The 22,706-nt window shown below is 44.6% G+C and overlaps 2 protein-coding genes across 10 annotated transcripts in view; both read left to right on the forward strand.

The window, feature by feature from the left end:
• Orp8 (Oxysterol-binding protein-related protein 8) overlaps positions 1-8,846 on the forward strand; it is a 137,504-nt gene extending 128,658 nt beyond the window's left edge. For all 6 annotated transcript variants that reach the window (XM_050184735.3, XM_050184738.3, XM_050184743.2 and 3 more), the window contains one exon: positions 136-8,846. In XM_050184735.3, the coding sequence (XP_050040692.1) occupies positions 136-437 (302 nt within the window). In that variant the 3' untranslated portion in view covers positions 438-8,846. The remainder of the gene's footprint in view (positions 1-135) is intronic.
• A 320-nt stretch (positions 8,847-9,166) lies between these two features.
• The window catches only part of Hmt4-20 (Histone methyltransferase 4-20), a 52,997-nt gene continuing 39,457 nt past the window's right edge, over positions 9,167-22,706 (forward strand). Inside the window, exons 1-4 of one of the 4 annotated variants that reach the window (XM_050184748.3) lie at positions 9,167-10,310; positions 10,388-10,539; positions 12,008-12,161; positions 15,116-15,228. In XM_050184748.3, the coding sequence (XP_050040705.1) occupies positions 10,400-10,539; positions 12,008-12,161; positions 15,116-15,228 (407 nt within the window). In that variant the 5' untranslated portion in view covers positions 9,167-10,310; positions 10,388-10,399. Of the gene's footprint in view, positions 10,540-12,007; positions 12,162-15,115; positions 15,229-18,446; positions 18,785-22,706 lie in introns of those variants that run through there. The other 3 variants (XM_050184747.3, XM_050184746.3, XM_055074381.2) reach the window with 3 other exon arrangements.

A 22,706-nucleotide genomic window follows, 5' to 3' on the forward strand; every position in this document is an offset into this window, starting at 1 on the left:
TCTGTTCAGTGTGCCCTAACAGGTGGTGCTTTACATTTAATTAGTTTTAGCACTATTTTTACAGTGTACTGTACATGATAAAAGCAAATGATTTTGTCAATTCTCACTTTATCATTATCTTCCTCGCATGGCCAGCGCTGGCAGCAGAGGCAGGCAAAGGGGTAGCAGCACGGTTGGGTCTGCAGCCAAGCCGAGCAGTGCTGTCGGGCAGCTCCATATCTCAATCCCTGGGTCCCGCCCTGGCTCCTCTGCAGCGCTCCCTGGAGGAGGCAAACACCACCCTGAACACGTTACAGCGACACCTTGAGCATGTGCTGCTGCAGCAGCGGCAGCTTGAACACCGGCTAAGCCAGCGCAACGACGTCACACCCGTGGTCCTCGTTGTGTTTGTCCTGCTCGCATTACATCTTTTACTCTGGGGCTGGTTAACCTCCTGATCGCGCTCGGCTGGCTATGTTGTCTGACCTGCAAGGACAGGGATATTCTTTCCAGATGTCTGCTTGTGATTGCCAGTGTAGCATGCTTTGCATGCAGTGTATGATACTGGTATTGGTACTGCAGTAGTACTGGTACCTTGTACACAGTGCTGTGATCACCCATGTAGCACACCCTGCCTGCAGAGTATGATATTGGTATCAGTGGTGCCGGTACTATGATGGTACCAATACCTATTGTACCGATGCAAGGTACACAGTGCTGTGATCACCAGTGTAGCTGCCCCACATGTGTATGATATTGGTACCAGTGGCTTTGGTACTGCAGTGGTACCAATTCTTGGTGGTACACAGTGCATGGCACGAGTGTGGCTGCAGCATTGTACCAGTAACCTTGAAAGTTCCATAGCCATCGTGCATGCGACAACACTAAGCTAAGGAAGGCGAGTGTGGTAGACTTCCACACCCTCCTCTGCTTCGTAGAGCCGCGGATACAGTGGGGGTACCAGTACACAGCTTGACGTCTGCTCTGGTCACACAGATGCTGGCTATGGAATTTTTGAGGTGGACTGGGTCACTTTCTGCCTGTACAAAGGCTGATGGAAGCTTAGGAAAAGGGGCATTGGACCCGTAGTTTATTTTGTACATAGGAATAGGGTTCTGCAAGTGTGGGTGTGGTATAATTGCAAGTGTAAGAGTAAGTGTAGATCTTGAATGTAGGCGCATCGTGAACTTGGCTGTGTCACTGTACCCCTCAGTACTGCCAGGAAGAGTGTGTGGTTTCTCAGGGCAAAAGCTGCGTGGTGTGAATAAGTAAGAGGAGACCTGTGCCCTGTGTTATATAAATATAAGGTGAGCTTTTCAATTATGGCAACTGCCCTTACGTACCAGCCGCTCTGTGCCATCTGGTTCTGGACATTGCTGTCAGAAGGACAGCTCTGCTCTATGGTAATAGCACCCTGAGTGCTTGGAAACCAGTGCTGACCACTTCAGTTGGGCCATTGTACATAAGGAAAGAAATGCAACCATCAGTGTTACTGCTGCAATTAGCTACATGACACCACTGCATTTAGTGTGGCTCAGCTTTCTTTTGTTAGCTGGGGAAGAAAATTGAACTTCTTGGCCAACCTCCTGCACATGATAAAACAGCTTTAGATATCATGGGCATTTTGAGTGTGCACCTGTGGCACCACTGTGTGGTTTAGTTGAAGCAAAAGGTCCTCCCTCCCCCTTTTTTCTCCAGTGTGAATGAAAGTATTTTAGGTGTTCAGAAAATACGCTAAAGTTGATGGGCTGAGTATTCATCACTGAAAGAACGCCCCAAGTGAAGAGATTGGATGGGGGATTTATGGAAGGTTCATCACTACACAGCTTGTAACTTTAGTTCGGTGTGACAAAAAGAAAAGAAAAAGCGAACAAGCAAACGAAACGAAACAAAATCGCTTGTCAAAACTGTCTTCACGCACATGGAGGCACGTGTCTGAGAAGCATTCTGTTATGGGCTCATCTTTTTTGTGTACCTGGAACTGCAATGAATGGCATTGAATACATTCCGTAGAGGAAACAGATTCTGCAATTGTGACTGCACTTAGCACCTCTCTCTGTGGTCAAGGCACTGCTGCATTTCTGGGGCTCTGCAACCAAATTTGGAACGTGAGAATGTCGCCCACCTTTTGTTCTCAAATATGCGAACTATCAAACAAGTATGGTGGTTGCGAGTCTCTTGGAATGTCTTCACAGCATACACGCTTGTTCATGGTGGTACAGCATGCACTCATTGGCTTGCTCCTGGTGGTAGTAGGCTTAGTCCCATGCTAATTTGATGAACAGCAGCAACTTGAATATGTTGCATACTTAGTTGACTATACTTATCGGATTAGTGTAAGAGCGGTAATGAGAAATTCAGCATTAATTCCTAGATTCAATTGTATAACTGTGCTATAGAGTGCTTTAAAAAAAGAAAACAGCGCATTCCCTGCCCTATGTGAGCTCAATGTGCAATGTAAAGTGATTGCAGCAGCCAGGCTCATCCTTATGACGGCACTGTCAAAAGAAACTGTCGGTTGTGATAAGGCCACATATTCTGGCTAGGGCCTGAAAGCAGCATTGGTAGGGTCACTGTAGACTCTCAAAAATGCACGAGATTCGAACACGGAATAGAGGTAGTTTTTTTAAGGGAGAGGGAGGGGGTAATTCTTTACATAAATTATGCTGCTTGTAAGCACACGGAGCGTGCAATACCAATACAGGTAGGCCTGAAGCTTCCTCAGAACATGGTCAACACACTGACTATAGAAAGGCTTTAATAGAGCTCTTTCCAACACGCATTTCTCTGTTACCTTTAAATCACAGCACAAAGTAAGCTTAGTTTATTTTTTCCTCAATTTTTTTAGGATGATGTACCATATTTGCACGTAAACAATGCAGGCACAACTGTAATGTGAGAGGGGACTCTTGATCTCTCAGAACAAGAAAAAATATTATACAGTAGACTTCACTTAATTCGATTTTTCAGTTAATTTGATCCTGACCAGAGATCCCAGCCAGTGCCTATGCATTTATATGAGCCCATACTTTCGTTATTTTGATCCTAAGATTAGCCTTTGCTGGATAATCTGAACCTGACCAGTCAGCATGCACGTGCCCGACTCCCAGTGTCTGACTGACTCCCAGTGCCCGACTCCCAGTGGCAGTGTCTGCCTTGGCAGAGCTTAGACGACAGTGAACGTGGGACCACATGCCACAGAACACATTTTTGGCCCTCCCCAGGAAGATTTTCAAACCATAGCCGTAGATCACAATGTCTGGTTACGGTATTTACCGGATTCTAATGCGCATCCTTCTTTTTTTTTTCCAGAAAGTTGGTGCAAAAATTGCTTGCGTGGTGCAGTCGATACCAAACCAAAACCACCTTCGTGGCATTCGGATGCTTTACCGAATAACACGGGCGTGGTAAAGCTAGATGATTTCAAAATTGGCAGTGAAGCAGACTTTAATAAAAAAGAACAAATGTGGCCGTTGTGCAACACATATTAGACCCTTGCCCACTTTTTCTCAAGAAAATGGGGTATATGTTAGATTTCTACTTTGTCTAGGAGCTTTAATGCCATTTATAGGCTAGTTTTCTACGTTAGACACATAGAAAATGGGTGTGCGTCTGATTTGGGACATGTAATAATCGAGCAAATACTGCCAAATGAATTGGTGGTGTTTTGGCGTTTTTTCTGCATCTTGTTCAATTCGACCTGCCCAATATTTCGATAAATTTCGTCAATTGCATCAGGGTTGAATTAACGAAAGTCGACTGTATTACGATTATAATGGGAATAATGTCGTAGTGAAATGGGCAATGACGTGTAGAAGTGGATGGCCACAAGGGTTTATGCATTGTTACAGCTAACTGCCGTCGAAAAACAAAGTGAAAAGACAGCTGCTGACATGCACCAAGGTTACTGGAAACGCAGGACTTCAGAAATGCCCTTGACACTATTGAACACGACAAAGCCTTTCATAGATTGCACGGTCTTCCACCGCATGACTTCAAAGACCACTGGCTTGACGCGATTGCACACCGGTGCCAGTTGCCTTGCTCGAAGTTGGGATTTGTACACAGTGACCACATTGGTGCAGTACTAACAGACTTCTAAATCGGGAGAAGAAAGATTTTGAAATGCATAGTGGCAACTCCTGGCATTGGTGGCACGTGTGGGAGGGCTGCATATGCAGTGGCAGTTGTGGTGGTGCCTGTTGGTTTAGCTCATTGCAGTTTGAAACGCTAAAGAAAAGAAAATTTAAAAAAAACTTTATATTTGTACCATGAACCTGAATGTAACGCGAGGTGTGTTCTGAGGCCAGCAATTCAGAAAAAAGATTTTGTTGTGTTCGTGCAAATATGTTAATATCCCAGTTACACAGGGAACTTTCGATCGTGATTGAGTTTATTGACATCAAATTACATGATCGTGTATGGCTATTTTGTGCTTGCTGCAGAAGGGAGCTGCAGAAGAGAAATTCGATCCCTATCAGGCTTGATCGGGATCAAAAGTGCCCCGTGTGGCTGGGGTATAAGTATGATTATCTGTGCATAACAAAAGATCCTGTTCTGCTCTGAGGTGGATCCAATTTATTGATTTTGCCGTCCTTGAAAAGTCTTTTCCTTTCTACCTGATCTGCCAGCCATATCTTCATAGATACAGAATGAATTCTGTATTTTGTAAGGGCGTGTACTTTCTTATTGAAGTTTACAGGTTTAAACATGAACGTAATGTGCAGTGCTTCGTGCTTCTTTATGGCTTGATTTTGTAGAATCTGAGGAGACAGCTGGCACGTCTTTTTACCACTAAAGTAGCTAAAGCTCAGCATGATGGTCACTGTGACCAAACAAATGCTGCAAAAAAGATTTTCACTGAAACCAGCACAAATATATGCATTACTATTATGCATGGTAACTTCACACTGCAATCATGCTTCTGTGCAAAACATGCAAGGGGAAAACACCCCATTTGCCATTAACAGTTGATGACTACGTACTTGTTTAAGGCATGTTTGCTGCTAATGAAGAAATTACGTTTTATAAATTGTGTGGAGAATAGAGCCCCAGTTCGGGCACAAATGAGCCAAGCTGTGAACGAAGTTTCAGTGAGCGCAATAGTTTTGAATGATAAACTAACACATGGTCGTGTTCCTCATAAGGGATGGCAGGGTGACACACAATGCTTATTGAAAGAACTTGCAAGTGCAATGGTCTTGTCGAGCAGGCTGTGGGCGGTAGCAGTTCGTGTGATGCCAGTCATGGCTGTGTACTTTGTGAATGTAGACAAAGTATTTGAAGTTTAGAGTTTGCAGAGTTAGGAGGTGACATACAATGAGCGTGCAAGAAACGAACTGGGAAGTGAATGTTATTGCTGAATGATGGTACTTGTAGCAACTGTACACTTCGTAGCACGTGCAGTGTCAGCTTTGACTGTTACTCTGTGCTTCACTGTTGTATATCTGTACTGCTAACTGCAACTGCAAGCTATTCTCTCACTTAGGGAGGCCATAGGAGTCTGAAATTACAGAATATGCGCTAGCATTCTAAAAAAGAAATCTTCAGGTTCACATATGACTTTAGGATCTTGGAACTTTAGCTCTGGAGCATAGAACGGCACGTTGTGGCATTTCGAGGAATCACTTATGTATACGACTGGGCCGCTGGTTTTTGTGCTTTGGACACAAATATGTCATTGCACAGAATGTTGCACATGCTCTTTTTTTTACATGCTTGCACTTGTACTGATGTGTTGCCATGCAGTTGCAGCATCCTGCTTGTGCGAGTTGCACGGAAATGCATTAGCACACACTGCTGACCCGTAGTTTCTAGATACAAATGCCTGTTATGCCATCCACTGCTGTTGTGCGAGGAGCAAGGTGTGCTGCAACCACATTACAGCGTGAGAAAATGGGCACATTTTCAAAGCAGAAAGTATGCTTCTGATAGTGCAAATATATAGTGTTATCTCTCAACAAGCAGTTGATCAACCTACAGGCAGTTGCCATAGCTAGGCTACAGTTGATGCGTGCTGGAAGGACGTGGTAATTTAGAGGCCAACTGCAATGAATATTTCAATTTGGCTAAATTGCCTACAAATTGGTGTACATTGAAGCGACTTTGGAAATGCTGAAAAGCTTGCAACTGTATAGCTTTCTTATGAACAGCCTTTAAATAGTACTTTAGGTTATGACATGTGGTTAGCTGATATGACAAAAGCCCGGAAGCATGGCCTCCGAGATTTTCAGCGTGCCGCTGGCACCGCCAAATCTCTGAGGTCACACAAAGAAGCTGCACTGGTTCGCAACATTCTGTTTATACCTATTGATGCCTCCCTCCCCCCTTACTTTGGTATCAAAAACCAACTATTTCTATTTCTTTTCATGGGACATCCACTCGTTATTTGAAATGTAAAATTTTGCACGGAGTCTGAAACTACGCCTTTTACGCAGTTCAAAGCTTTGTTCCAGTTGGCCTCTTAAATATAGCTGTAGCTGGGAGCTCTTGAAGAAGAGAAGGCAGCTGGCCATTTCACATACAATTGCTGTCAGCCTATGCGTACGTAAACCTTGATAAAGTGGTATTTATGTACAATTACATCCTAACTTAGCCGACTAGTTTGCATAGCATCTGAGAAAGTGGGACAATTTTGGTAGTCTTTCATCACTTGTCGATTGTGGTTTTACAGAGCAGCGTACGCTGTGTGAGATTTTGTTGAAAAGCTCGTTAAATAAGGTCATCTACTGCTAGTTGATGTTGTCAAGCCCAAGTACTTATCTTGCTTTGTCTGTCTCGAAGTACACTTTAAAAGATGTCGAGCCTGTACCGTAGTTCATCCTGAGTGGCAGTACAAATATCTACGACGCACTGCATATCACAGGGGCCTACCTGCATAAAAGCACATCTACAGAGGTCAAGAACAACTAAACTGTAGCTTCAAAGAAAAACTTGGGTCTGCTTTCCATGGTTTACGTGAAAAGCTTCAGCAGGTTGAGATCACAAATCTCAAAGTACTAAGTCTCAGCTCGCAAACTTTATGTAATGTAGGGTGATTCTCTGTGCAAATGTTTGTAAAAAATCCTCCTATCCGTGCACACTACTTTTGACTGGAGGACACAGTGGCTCCCTTGTCGCATAATAGATAGTGTGAAGAAACCGGAAAATTATCGCTGTTTTTATACAGAATAGGAGAGCGGTAATAACCTTTATTAAAGCTGACTTGCTTTTATTTTATGCCAGTTGTTTCAGTTTTTTGTAATGCTTGAGATCACTCTTGCTTTAGCACCGAAGCAAAGGCTCAATGTCTTGTGCAGTGGATAGTAACTCTCGTTTGCCCCTTTTTTGGTTGAATGAGCACTTGAGCACCCGTATTTTAATTGGTGCTGATGTCGCATCATGTGGTTGTGGCAATTTTATTTATAACTGTCACGTTCAACAAATTAATTTGTTACGAGTCAAATGTTGTTTTTTTATACACAATTGTTTAGAGCACTTGTATTGCAAATGAACTTCTGTTATTCATTCTAGATTTGATTTTGTTTGCAAGCCTGCTATGGGGGGTGGCCTTCGAAAGAAATTTGTTTAACAGTGCATTGTGGCCATTGCTGTTACTATAGCTGCGCAGTTTTGCACGTTAAAATGCATTGATAGCTCTTCAAGATTGGGAGTGTTTGTAGATGGTGAAGTCTTATTACTAGCATTCACTTTCTAATTATTCTTTTAATATACTGCTGTTTTTGCCTCCAAAACACTCGCCTCTAGCATTGCATCTTGCTTACACTCAGCTTACGTGCATACGTAACCAATCTTAACTCGACAGCAGTAATAACTTACTGGATTGTAGATTGCCGAATGCAAGAGCTTCTCTTTTGTTTAAGTTGATCTTATATCGTCTTTATCTTTCAGGTGAGAATTCTCAATTCACTTCTTGTGCCTCAATGTTAACCTCATAGGTAGGACACCTTTAGAGGTATGAGGAGTGGATGTGTACCATATATACTTTGCAGATGATGGAACGGCGTTGCATCACGAAAATGTGTGTGGTTTTGGGATGGTAAGAGGGCACAGTGTACGCATCTTTCGCTTCTTTTATTCACTGCAGCCTGAAATGCTCCTAGAGCCTGCAGCTTGTACTTGAATGTATTTAAGCTTTTGTTCATGTGATATGGGAACTACTACACAACTTGTGCTCTTTGTATGCAGCTTGGTTGCTGTCGGAAATTGTGGGAAGCCTCACATTGCTAGTCTTTCGCAAAGTGGCATTTCTGTGCTGAGTGAATACATTATTATGCATGTATGCTTTTGTTTTTGGGCTTATACTCTGCAGATTGTAAATATTTTTATGTCCGTATACGTACTGCTGTTCTTTTGTATCTTGTTGCTTGGATTATTCTCAACCATGCTGGCAGCTAGCATTCACTTGGACAAGGAAAAGAATGCCTGCCGTACTGTACTATTTGAAGTGGTTCACTAATGTGTACCTCTGTGTATAGTTCGTAAAATGTGTTGCACTCTTCCATAGATGCACATTTCAGTATGTATGTCGCATCCTTAATTGTGCCATGATTTTGCAGTATTTGACATGCACCTTCGCATCTGTTACCTGAATTTAGTTGCTGGCATTATGAGCAGACGTGCATTTATTTTAATTTTATCTTTCCGCTGTTTACGCTGTGGTCGCATACCACAGCAGCATGTTTGTCAAGAGTGAAGATGAATTGTTGAACTTGGGATTTAAGATTTTTACATGCGACTTGTGGAGCTGATGGGGTCGACGACGTTCCTTCATGGTGAAGCTGTGTCGTACCGTTGTACACTTGTCGAGTTGTTTTTATAGAGCTGGTTGCTGTAGCATGTAAATAAAGAAAAAGTTACGAACAGTGCGTTCTCTACTTTGCATGAATATACTTCGGGCCAGCGTAACGCAAACTCTCGGACCGCAAACAGCAGCTCATCGCAGTCGTTTGTACACGGCGACAGGTAAGATGTGAACAATATAGCCAACGATGAAAGGTAGGGTGCACGTGGTGAACGATGTGCGAAATACGCGTCCTTTAAATCGAGGCAGCGGCGGCGCGGCCGTTCGGCATGGTCGACCGACCTTTTAACTCCCTCCGCGATCGTCCGACAGAAAACGTAGCCCGTGAAAACAATGAAATTGTGTATATGTGCATTGAGCCGTGTGATGTCAAATAAAGAATGCACAACAATCGTTGCGATGATCTGAAAGGTTCACATCGGTCCAACCCTTGTTATGCGTTGTCTAAACTTGGCGATACGAAACAAAATTTCGAGTTTGAAAGTTGCCTAGGCCTACTGGGCACCGACAGAGCGATCCGCAGTTGAAGTTGTATTTCTAGTAAGCAAAATATGGTTTGTAGCTTTGTAAGAACGCATCCTCGTTTTAAGGTCGTCTAGATCCTCGACGTAGGAAATGCAAGTATCACTTGAGCCGGACGACAGTGCCGAACGCGGCGATAGGCACGGTGCTGCTGCTGCGAGCTGCGCTGTGCGATTGTTCCTCCGGGCTTCGTGAGTCGCTCGTCTACCCGACAGTTTCATGTCTGCAAAATCAGTGCTAGGAGTCCATCGGAACTCTAGAAGGCTACTCAACTAGCGTCGCGGGATCAAAGGTAAGTGCGCGACTAAAAAGAAGCGTTAAACACGGAGCGTAAGCCGTGTCAAACGCAAGGGAGCGAAGGTGTCCCGACTGCATCGCCTCCATCCATCCATCTTTCCGGGACATTCTTTTCATAAAGTACAAGACTAGTATAAACACGAATAACTTTTATGCACTACTATGTGTTCGCATATCGTCTAAAGTGCTGTACAAATTAGGCATTTGTGCTGAATCTTGCCAAAATGTGGGATGAGTGCAAACAGGGTTACGGGGCAGACTTGTGTTGCATTAGTTCTCGGACTGTGAGAGACTTTGCGTTAGCTTACATTCTAATCGCATTTCGTCTCTTATATAACTTGTGTTGATTACCGCCGATTAGCATCGTCAAACATGCAGACTTGATATGATACCCGTGTATCGCGTCTCTAACATGCCTGCGGAGCATGCCTCTTCAAAGCGGCGGATGTGAGAGATGTGCATTGAATTACATTTGCTCTCCGGCAGAGTACTGCCTCTGGAAATGTTTTCTGATGTCAGCCGACGTTGGCATGAGTGCTGAGAGTTGTTGCGTAGGGAAACGACCAATTTGTCTGTCGCGGTCACGCTCGTGCTGCAAGGATCGTTCGAAAGTGGTCCACTCGGACGCCGCATTTCTACCCAGGCCTCATCGCGCTGGCTTCTCGCAGCTTTGTGTGTCCCGTTTCGGCGTCAGCGAAACGTGTTAGCCGTAAGGAATTTGCGAATGTCTGCTGTGTTTGTTGTCAGCGAAAAAGGCGGAACCGATTCATGTTTGCGTATTCACAGCCCGTCGCAACCATGGTCGTGGAGGGCCCACGGAGCCGCTACGCCCCGTCGACGGGCATGACTGCTCGCGAATTGTGCGAGAGCGACGACCAGGCGACAAGTCTCATCCTAGATCCATATCTGGGCTTTGCTACGCACAAGATGAACCTCAGGTAAGCATCAGGCTGGCTCTGCAACTTTCATTTCTCCGTGGTGTAATGTGCGCGGTTGTTCTGCCTCGGCCGTGGTTATAAAAACATTGCGCTCGGAGACCACTGGTTAAGCACCGTTTTATTCGACAGAGTGCTTGCATAAATGACACCCTGAGCAGACTAGGCTGCGATTTCACTTATTCGTTTCTGTGTTGCATGGCGGACAGGCACGACCTCGAAATTTAGCTCCATCGATGTTTTCTTCCTTTTACTTGTCTGTGCTGGTTAGAGGGAAAATGTCATTTTAGGTATATCAACAGTATGTGCCTGCCTCGCCATCTTCAGCCATTTGCTTTCATGATTGCGACTTGAAAGAAGTATTTTATGTGACAGTTATTTTCCAACCTCTTCAAACATTTGTTCATATGCATGTGTTTGCCACTGTCTGTTTGATTGTCACTTTGAATTGTTTGTACAAATTTACGTATTTGCACCTTAACTTGATTACTCGTCATTCAGGATGTGTACATTTAGAAAGCACAACTGATGCTAGGTGACCGTGTTTCATGAATAGCACATCTGTCCTGTATACTGCAGCTGACCTACATGTTAAAAAAAAAAAAAGTGCAGTCCAGCTTTCTTCTTCTTTCTTGCAGATTCTTTTTGCCTTTTGCAAATCAATTTGCATTTTGTCGTAACAGTTCATACAACATTGTCATGATATCAACCCTTTGTGTGTTCACTCATATCTTTGTCTACAACATCAAAAGGACAAAACATAACCAGCTAGTGTGAACTCATCAAATCTGTCCAATTCGGTTGCCACATAGATAACTACCACATTATCCATAGTGTTTGCCTACCAAAGATCTGTAGCAAATCAGGTGACAAGAGTGAGTGGCCGTGCTAACTTCGGTATACAATCAAGGAAAACCAACATCGTAGCCGAAGGTTGTGAAGGTTTGTTAATATGCTCTTGTTCAGTCTTCCTCAAAACCTTCAGAAGAACATTCACGAGCACTGTTGAACAAAATTTCCGTGACCTCGTCATGTACATGGTTAGACTCTGTCGCATCCTGAACGTCCGACGTCCTTGCTGCTCTGTGACAAAATACTGTTCAGCATTGTTTGGTCATGTCCTGTGGTACCTAGCTTCTGCCAAGGTCACCATTGCAGCTAAATGGGGTGAACCAAAGATGACAGTCTTTCCCATCTAGCATTGTTCCTTATCTCTGGTAGTAGCTAACTGACCCCGTTTTTGCCATGTCACCACTGGTGGCAGCAGCAGTGGCCTATCTTTTGGTGTTATACAAAAAAAAAAAGCAAACCATGTTAAAAACGGGTGGGTTTTGTTTTGGGAATGGGGCATTTGTCAGGATATTATGATGCAACATTTCCTACCTCTCTGTTTATCTTTGCAGTATCACATTGACAGGTGGCTGGGATAAAAATTGTGCATCATTGTGTTCCTTTCTTGGTTTGGTCACAGATTTCGCCCTTACAAGTCCCACAAGCAGGAGCTGCAGCAGCTGATAGCAGATTTCAAGACCCACAATCAATATGAGAAGGTGTTCTCTAAGTTAACAGACTTTGTCCCGGCCTCGTTTCTCACTAAGGCCCGGCAGGGTCCGTTCAAAGAGCACGTGAGTATCTCCTCCTCCGACTACACTGTGTGTGTCTGTTGGAAGCTGCATCGCTCCATTTGTGAAACTTGCTTGATAGGCTGATCAATTGCAATGTTAAATGCTACTGACAGATTGAGATTGTCCGCTCATGCTAGGCCGCGGCTGCCCGCATAGGAATTACACTATGGCCACTTTGCTTATCAGTGTCGCAACTATCAGGTCTCGCTAATTTCGGCTAGTTTTAATGCGAAAGCATTATATGGCTCACAAAGCGGAAAATGGTACGAAAAGTCATGTGGTCACAGAGACGTGCTCATTCCATTGCACGCACATTCGTCGTCTTCTTCCACAGCTGGCTCCGACACCACTCATGATGCCATGTGCTGGTGGCACTGGCCCACTGCCAGTCGATGTGGTGATTTCAGTGAGTGCTGTTGTGCACTCCGATGGATTAACCATCAACGGATATGGTACAAAAAGACGTGTCACGGAGACAGACGGCGCTGGTGGCCGGTCTACATATAGTGCCGCGCGTTGCGGCACTGCCAGTTCGTGTGGAGGTTTTAATGAGTTCTGTTGTGTGCTCCAATGGACGAATCTCCAACTTCGACTTCTCATTCAGTAGCTGTGCCTGCCGCCTTTGGATGTCCACGCAAGTATGCAAACGAGGCCGAGGCCAAGGCACGTAATGCGAGAAATGATACAAGCCAACATGAAAACAATACCGTCACGTCTTGTAAAACAAATCGTCATTGGGAAGACGTCGCAATGCTTTCACATTCATCCACATAGGCATACCTAAGTGCCACTGACTTTTTTTGAACACTTGACTAACCTCGAACCACAAGAAGCTAAAAATAGACCACACGCATGTTTGCCAGCACGCGCTCCCTCCTGGCCGCTCCTGGTTGGACGCCGTGGCAGACTTCGCTTCGTATTGAGCTATTGATAGCGCATTAAAATGTGCAAATTGGGTGTGGCTACTACCGTATAGACTCGTGTAAGGGTTGCACTTTTTTCTTTCCTTTTCATTAGTTTTTTTTTACAGGACCAAACGTTTTGGTCAACATAGTGTTGGTGCAGCCAGTGACTTGTGCACACCTCATACCTTGAGCACATGCTGGTTCTAGCCGTCTAGTAGCAGCACGGGGTAGTATGCAGGTGCGAAAGTTTGCCGATGCATGTGCGGCATCGGAGAACCGAACGCGATTGCTTCTCCGTCAGAAATTTATTTTCCCAAATTTTGGGCTGCCAAGTTGGGGGTGTGGCCCTTGGACGAGTCGATACAGTATCCGTCGGTCAATCTGGTGCAGAACAAAGCCGGTCCGCACCACGTAGCACGACCAGACTGGAGCATGTGGGCGTGAGCGTGCACTCAAGCTCTGTCATGCGCAAAGCGAACTCTGCGCATACGCACTACAGTTGCATGTAGCTGGGATCTGCTACGTAACGTAGATATTGTGGCTACCGTTGGCTGCCGCGATGAGCCCATGGCTGAGCGCACCGCTGTTCACTGAGGGCAACCACATTTGATGCGTTGTAGGCAACAAAATTGTAACTAGTGGCATCTATGTGAACATCCAAAATCAAAATTGAGCTGTGTGCCACAGTGTTCAGTAGACAGAGTGCTGTGGGTATGCCCCGCTCCGCCGTAGCCATCGCAGTACAAGTCATTCAAGAAGGAGCAGAAGCTCCGCGAACGGGATGTCTGGGTGTCAATAACTCCGCTTCTGCTGAACACATTGACATTCTTTTTGCGGTGAGGTATTTCTGAAATAGTTGAATTTAACTTTAAATGCATTTATAGACTGATAAAGAGTGGTTCAGGGCCCCTTTAATGAGAAATAAACAGGAAATGGTAGTGCTTGCAGTGCTTAAAGGAGTAATGACATGCCATTTTTGGCTTTTATTTTGAGCTATAGATCTAAGCTCTGCACTTTGAAACTCTAGGAAAAATAACGGCAAGCCTTAGAGGGGCCTAAATAGCCACAGCAGCTCTCTTATGAACCAGTTCCGGTTTCATTGAGTATCGTGTAGTATTGTGACGTCATGAGGTTGAAGGCAGTCGACCGTGTGGCAGCAGAACATCGCAATGTTTTGTGTCTAGTTCCAGCTCACTCGTTCATCTGCTATGCTACTATTCATTGCTCTTTAGCAGCATAACAAATGGCCGAGTGAGCTGGAGTAAGCGCCAAAACATTGCAATGTTCTTCTCCCATGTGACCGTGTCCATGATGTCGTCACGTGTACACCTCCTGGACAAGGAAACCGAAAATTTTTTTATGGAACTGCTATTATAGAGAGTAGATTATATAGGTAACTGAGGCTTGTGAGTGTTTTCGTAGGGTTTTGGTTTATAGGACTTACATTTATTGAAAAAAAAAAAATGAAGTCCAAAATGTCATTGCAGTGCTCCTTTAACAGCTTTACCAGTGAAATTGTAACACATACAGAACTGCCTGTTCTTCACTAGTAGTGAAAATAAAGTTTTGTGAAGCACCAGTGCAGGCAGCAGTTTGCATTAATAAAATAAAAAAGTTGCGTGGTTGGTAGTGTGCCTTCTGATTTTACAGTGTGTGTGACGCAGGATACAACATAAAAGGGCATGGCATACTGATTGTTGCACTGTGCTCTCTCTTGTCATTTTGCCATTTCGTGTCCCGAAATTAGGAGCTTTGCCAGTAGTACTAAATATTTAAATGAGAGCATTGGAATCGAAGCTATGTCTTTGTTGAGACTTAAAATGTAGTAAAATGTCCTTTCTGTTGTTATTCAGACCTGTCCATTCTTCTTGTGTATCATAACATGTGTATAAGAATTATTTGCTGCTTTAAAATGTAGCATTAACACGGCATGAAACAAACTGAATTATTTTCTTGTGTTTTTACTTGAATGGTGTGTTGACATGCAATATTGGTTACTACACATTTAATAAAAAACCTCACCAGTGGACATGGTATTTTGCATTCCAGATCTTTCGTTACCTTCGTGTGTTTGACAAGGAAGCAGGGTTCCAGGTTATGCGATGTGACCGTTATTCAATGGAAGGCAATGTGGGTGCCAAGATATGTGCAACCAAGAAATGGTGAGTGCTTTCTTAGTTCTGAGGGCCAGACTTGCATATTGCCAGGTATCATCATTTTAATATTGATTGGTGGCTGCTTTCATCAAACTATCAATGTTGTGTTATTATTTCTCTGGGTAAATTGGGCTTGCTGTATCCAGAATTTTGTTACTGTTGTCATTGATTAGATAGTGAGGTTGGCGTTTCTGCTGGAGTCGCACATGCGTCATGAATAGTGTCCTATAATTTCGAATTATGTGAGCACCAGGGATAGTTCTGTAGTGTGCAGTGACACATCCATAAATAACCAACAGACGAGACTTGTGCATATAGATTAAAAGACTGCGCTCATTGCTATCGTTGTTGCTTGAGTGTTGCTTCGCGTTGTGGGCATAAGCTTCCACACGAAGAGTGAACTATTGTTCATTTTGTTCATTTTTTCTAGAAAAGTTCATGCTTCTTCTGAGTCACTACTCTGTGACAATATGTATCGAAATACCAACAAAGTCATTACAAGCTAGCTTGTAATGACATTGTAATCATTATAGGTATTTTACTGAAGCATAAGTTTTGATATCTTTTACCTTATTATGTGCAAAGTGACTATGCAAAGCGGCATGTATTCATGTCTGAATTTCTAAGTGACTACACTTTTGGATACTTTTGTCCTCATCGCACCGGCCCATCTTGAATTTTCTTATCTTTTTATAGTACTGATGGAACACATCTAGAACTGATTGCTACAGTATTCCAAATGATGAACAATGCGGCCACTTGAATTATTGCACTACAATATAATGCATATTTCACACAAAAGGCTGCTTGCCGCTTTTTTTTCATCCTATTGAAACCCCTATCACCCCTCATGTTTCCCATGATGCTTAAGGGGGGACATGGGGATCAAAGCAAACTTCTTTATTTACCAGCCGATTTTGATGAAATTTTGCACAGGTGTTAATAACATCACATAAACAAAACTGTGAAAATATGGCTGCAATATCTGAAGTACTTTTTTGTTTACAAAATTTTTCTGCTTTCATTTTTGCAAAATGCCTGCACACCTGTATATTGATATTAGGAGTTCAAGCAAACATTGATAGCACTCCTATATGTATCCTCCACACAGTGACATTCCTATAATTTTTTTAGCCTAGCAGATTTTTTTTATATTCTCATTCCTTGGTAGCTACTTCAGTTGCATGAAAATCTCGACTGTGAAAACAAAAGATAACAAATTATTGAAGCAACTATTTTGAAAACAAAACATGTCACTGTGTGCAGTGGTGCACAATGAGTGTAACAAAACAAACGGTGTAAAAATATTCATAACAGTGGCTGAGATATTGGCTTTGCAAGTTGACCTTGGTGGTAGAAAAAAGTTTTGAGAAAAAGGTGTTCGAAGTTTTGAGCCATGTTTATTCGAGTAGAAACCACCGGCCTTGTAGGTGCAGGTGTCAGGTTGATCTCTTGGCTTCTTGGATCTTTTATGCTTGCTTTCATGTGCTTTTTGTGCCCTCTTCTTGCTCAAGGCATCTTTCTCAGCCGCTCGACTCGCTTGAGTCCGTCACCACCGAGCATGCTCCTCCCGCCGTAAACCCCATCTTCCGTTCGGTTGCCGGCACAGAACCAAGTGACGCGCGGACAGTGGCGGCGGTCATATTCAATACCTCTGACAAGATGAATTGTGACTCAAGATGCGACTGTATGGTGCGACCGTTGCTGATGCACGGTTCGTTTTCACGGCCGGCAGACGCACGCGCTTGGACCGCACTTTCGTCGTTCATCTCGGTGACGGCGGTGGCACAATCGGGGTACGTCGCGGAGTATTTACGGGACGTCGCAGGCCCGGAAGCATCGGAAACGGCCGTTATTAGTTCGGTATCATCACCATTGGAGCTCAAGGCTGCAACAGCCTGCGAACTGCCCGGCAATGCGTCGACAGTCTCTCTTGCAAGCTAGCGCGCGGACACATCTCTGCTAGGACTACTTATCGTTCGGATGTTCGGCGGCTTGCGCTTGCGGCTGCCGAAGCGGTGCTTGGTCGCGTATTTCGTCGTCCACGTCCGCCCAGTCATGCTCGAAACCACAAAATGAAATAGAAAACTCAAATCGGAATAAAGCGATGAAGCGGCGGTGTACCTCGAATATCTAACACGTAAACAAAGGCGCAGCAGCCAGCGCGCGAAGAAACGGGAGAAGCAGACGCCGCAGCAGCTCGCTTCCAGACCCGGCCAATGGGGCGGCTCATAGAACGCACGTGACGGAGCAAGCCAATCGGCGGCCGTAACAAGCAGCTCCGCGACCTTCAGACTTTTTATGTTTTTATGCTTGCTCTTCTCTCTCTCAGGAAATGAAAGAGGGGCGTCAAAAGGCGAAGAGGCGCGCTTTTCAACGGTACCAGCATGGCCGCGCCGCGTACTGCCGTTCCGGAGCTAGGGGCGCTCGAAAACCGCGACTTTTCCACCGATTTTCACGAAATTTTCGCTGTATTGCCTGGTGTATATATTTATTTATGGTACTTAGCAGTCGTTTTCAGCGGAAATACTTGGAAAAATTATAGAAAAGGGGTCAAAGATTCGGAATCTGCAACTTTCTAAAAAGTGATTTTTGGGTCGTTTTTCCATAGTTGATCCCCGCGTCCCCCCTTAACTGCACTGACATTTGGTTGGTTTACTTGGTTATGATTCATATTTAATGTCTGTAGTGACTGAAGATGGGACAGAAAGAGAATGTGTTGTCTTCTTCCCTGTCTCTCAACTTCTGTTTGGTGCTCAAGTCAAAGATGTGTATCTACAATGATGCACTGGTAAACATGATGGCTATTGGCTGAACTCTTGGATGTCTGGACAAAGAAGTACCTGTGGCAGGAGCAAAATCAGAGGAATGTCATACTAGTGAGACTCGCAATGGGCTGCCTTGAAATGCATATTTTATGTCCTTTTGGTCTACTTACACTCTGTGTAGGTAGATTAAGACCTAGGCAGTGTGTCTACTTCTATTGGCTATTGCACATTGAAGCATAAAACATGCAGTAATCAAAAACATTTTCTTGTCGGTTTGCTTGAAACACATACGTCTACTAAGCTACCTTAAAAACACGTTTTACCTTTTAGTCCTGCATTTGTACTTGTAGCTAGGCTCTGTACACCTTTTGTTTATTGATCACCTGCATATTGCCCTATTCAAAGCCATCTTTCTAATCTTCACTCTAGATAAGGCAGTTCTGGTGCTCTTTGGTCTCCAATGCCCTTGCATCATGAAACCCCTTCGATCATCAGAAATATTGTACTAGATAGGCAGTGGCACCATATGGCTGTGGAGGATGGTACTTTTTGGCCGATACTGTCACCTTCGTGGTTCGGCACAAACTGGTGTTGGAGACCGACCACTCTGATTCCAAAGCTGAGCACAATGACGGATTGAGCGACACAGAGATGGTGCATTAGGAATCAAGAAAAAGGACAGAAGGCTGTGAAGGTGCGACAGGGACACAGTTTGTCGTCACCAAGCTCAATTGGTGATGAATGTGACGCTGCTCAATCGTGCATTCCAGAACTTCTTGGAAAAGATTTCTGAGGTGATGTGCTTTACTAGACGCATTCTAGATCTCTTTTAAACTATGTTACAAGGCATTTGTAAAAGGATTTATTTCCCTCCCTGTGGTTTAGGCTTGGCCACCTGAGCAGTGGGAAAAATCCACTGCTGTGAAATCATTAACAAATTGCAAAAAAACCCACTAAGAAGTGTTATCAAGTATTCCACCAACATAATACAAATTTGTGCTGATCTTGTTTTTTTCTCATGAAAGGAAATGAGAAACTTTAAATAACTGGAATTACAACATCATTCTGGAATGTGTACAGAAACAATGTGGTTGCCTAATCTCTGATGTTACACAGATGTATTACACAGATGTTCTTGCGCTTTGCATCAGTTTTGTTGTGAGCCAAGTGCTGGAGGCTGCTTTCACATAGCTGAAAGGGCAAGGCCACGACACACACAAAACTTTGCTGTTAAAGTTCACCAGAGATAAGGGTGACTGTGTTTTCGTATGTGACTAAGACAGCTTCTAGTTGCCCTGTGATAATTCATACTTGAATTATTCAACATTCTAGTTTATTTACATAAAATTAAAAAGTTCTGGTTAGTCCATGATGTTTCAATGCATCCGAAAAGTATTCGCCATATTTATCTAATCTAGGCAGACACTCTGAATTTGGAAGATCAGAAAATGAAGACCAATTTTCCTAGAATGTAAGTAAAATAAAAGAAAAGTAGCTGAGTGCGATGATTCGAAACTTTGAATATCCGAAGCGAATCGGTTGGTAGTCGATTTCTTTCGAAATATATGTTTGCTATTCGAAACATTCTAACCCCCCCAAAATTGCCGTTGCCGGTTCAAGTCAGCTTCGCTGCAATACAACCGTGTTATGCGGCGAAGCATACAGAATGTAATGCGGTGAAGCATTTTGTCGTGCAGTGAAGCATATCAAAAGTAAAAAGGGGCAGTCACAGGGCCACTGCTGGGACTTATGGCCAGCCTACACTATCAGCTCAAGCACTCACACTGTACTGCCTCTTCATGCAACTGGAAAACACCAGCCACCAGGTGGAAACGTCTGTGTCTTCTACTAATCTGGCTGAGTGCCTAAAAACGTGGTTTACAAACTACTATTTTCACCAAATAGCAAGTGTGACAATGTTTTTAAACCCTTGCTCTAAAGCAGTCGTGTATCACCAGGATGGTTCATTGGCAAACTGGGGTAGAAACCTGGCTTTAGAAGAAGCATGGAAAATTCCCACACCGAAGTTCAGTTAATGAAACTTGTAATTTCAACCAAATTATGCAGTCTTTTTGTCTTTCACAAAAAAGAAAGCACTCTACAAAACTAAGGTTGGTGGAACAGAATTGGATGTTCTTCACGGCGCCATATGTATACATAGGGGTTCACACTTCAGCACGCACTCGAATGTTGTAGAGCTTCGTAATTTCTTTGAACAGCTATATGAGGATAATAACACACATAAACCTGAGCCCTTGCCATGGCACAGTGGCTTTAGCATACTGCTGCTGAACGTGAGGCTCTGGTTTTGATTCCTAGCTGTTGCTGGCACATTCCGACAGGGGAATACTCATGCACTCATTGTCGTCATCATCAGCCTATTTTATGTCCACTGCAGGAGGATGGCCTCCTACTGCAATCTCCAATTACTCCTGTCCTGAGCCAACCGATTCCAACTAGCTCCTGCGAATTTCCTAATTTCATCACTTCACCTAGTCTTCTGCCGTCATCGACTGCGCTTCCCTTCACACCCATTCTATAACCCTAATGGTCCGCTGGTTATCTAACCTATGCCTCACAGGACCTGTCCAGCTCCATTTTTTTCTCTTAATGTCAATTACACTATCGACTATACCCGTTTTCTCTCTGATCCATACCGCTCTCTTCCTGTCTCTTAACGTTACGCCTAACATTCTAACAGAATTTGACTGAGGAGTGCTTTTGTCATTGGCCAAGCACTTGAATGTCCCAGGGAGTCTCTAATCATGTGCTGTATTTACCTCAATTTCTCTATTATTAAGGCTCTGTTGGCGATAACATTGACATTGACGCCTTAGATATTCTCGAGCACTAATCTATCACTTTAATTTGACTTCATATTGTTCGTGTAGCTGAAGCTAAAGGCTATTTACAATTTATTTACAAGGAAGCTAACGGAGGCCAAAATGGCAACGCTATATCAAGCCGGCACAAACGTCGTCTTCCTCAGTGCAGCCACACTGTGGCGGCTGTTCCGTAGCATCACCGCCGGCTGTAGAAGCACCGTCCCAGTACTTAATCAACACATCCGCGGTGAAAGGTGTGTGGTATCGTTTTAGTCTCGCCACGTGAACGATGTCACTTGCAGCTGATGATGACGCTGAGAGGTCGGCGGGGATGATTTCATACGTGACATCTGTCACTTGTCGCACCACACGGTAAGGGCCAGCGTAGCGCGACAGCAGCTTTTCGGAAAGGCCCACACGTCGAATGGGTGACCAGAGAAGCACCAGAGAATCCGGAGAAAAGTGCACGTCGTGATGGTGGCAATCATAGAGGCATCTCTGATGCTCCTGTGAGGCCTCGAGACGGGTGCGTGCGATCGCGTCGCGGGCGTATTCAGTGGCTGAACGTGTGACCGAGGGCAGCAAAGTGTCCAAGGGCAATGCGGGTTCTCGGCCGTATAGGAGATAGAATGGTGAATAGCCGGCAGTGTCGTGACGCGATGAATTGTACGCGAACGTCACAGTGGTAAGTGCCCCCTCCTTAAGGAGAAACATCCAGAGAGAGGCGTCGCCAGGAGTTGACTCCAGACGGTCGATGAGGGCTCGTAAGGAAGGATCATGGCGTTGCTCGTTGCCGATTTGAAGCAACTGGGACACAGAGAAAACGCAAGTGATGGCGTCCGCATCAGCCGGCTCGTCGACGGGGTAGCGGGACAAACAATCGGCATCTTGGTGCAAGCGTCCCGTCTTATATACCACAGAGAAGGTATATTCTTGCAGGCATATCGCCCAGCAAGCGAGTCGTCCCGTGGGGTCCTTGAACGAGGATAGCCAGCAGAGAGCGTGGTGATCAGTGATGACACAGAAGGGGCGTCCGTACAAGTACGGACGAAACTTCGCAACAGCCCACACAAGAGCGAGGCACTCGCGCTCTGTGATTGAATAATTGCGCTCGGCGGGTGATAGAAGTCGGCTGGCATAGGCTATTACGCGATCATGTCCACGCTGGCGTTGTGCTAACACTGCTCCTATGCCGTGACCACTGGCATCAGTTCGAACTTCCGTTGAGGAAGACGGGTCAAAGTGGGCCAAAATTGGAGGCGTAAGGAGAGTAGTCAGCTGCGAAAAAGATGCGGCATGGTCAGGACCCCAAGAAAAGGGGGCCTCTTTCTTCAAGAGGTCGGTAAGGGGACATGCGATGGTCGCAAAATCCTTCACAAAGCGTCGGAAATAAGAGCACAGCCCTACGAAACTACGAACGTCCTTGGTAGACTTCGGAACAGGAAAATTCGTAACGGCGCGAATTTTGTTCGGATCAGGTCACACGCCTCTGGCGTCCACGAGGTGTCCAAGGACGGCGATTTGGCGGCGAGCGAAGTGACATTTTGATGAGTTCAACTGGAGACCGGCGCGGCAGAACACGTCAAGAATCGCTGAAAGACGGTCTAGATGCGTGTAGAATGTGGGCGAATAAACGATGACGTCGTCCAGATAGCACAAACAGGTGGACAACTTGAACCCCTGAAGCAAAGAGTCCATCATTCGTTCGAAGGTGGCGGGCGCGTTACAGAGACCGAAAGGCATCACCTTGAACTGATAAAGGCCGTCAGGGGTAACAAATGCAGTCTTCTCTCGGTCCATGTCGTCGACGGATATCTGCCAGTAGCCGGACCGTAAGTCGATAGAAGAAAAATAGGTGGCACCGTACAGGCAGTCTAGAGCATCATCAATA

Source organism: Dermacentor andersoni, chromosome 4 (genome assembly GCF_023375885.2).
Source record: "Dermacentor andersoni chromosome 4, qqDerAnde1_hic_scaffold, whole genome shotgun sequence".
NCBI classification, from domain to species: domain Eukaryota; kingdom Metazoa; phylum Arthropoda; class Arachnida; order Ixodida; family Ixodidae; genus Dermacentor; species Dermacentor andersoni.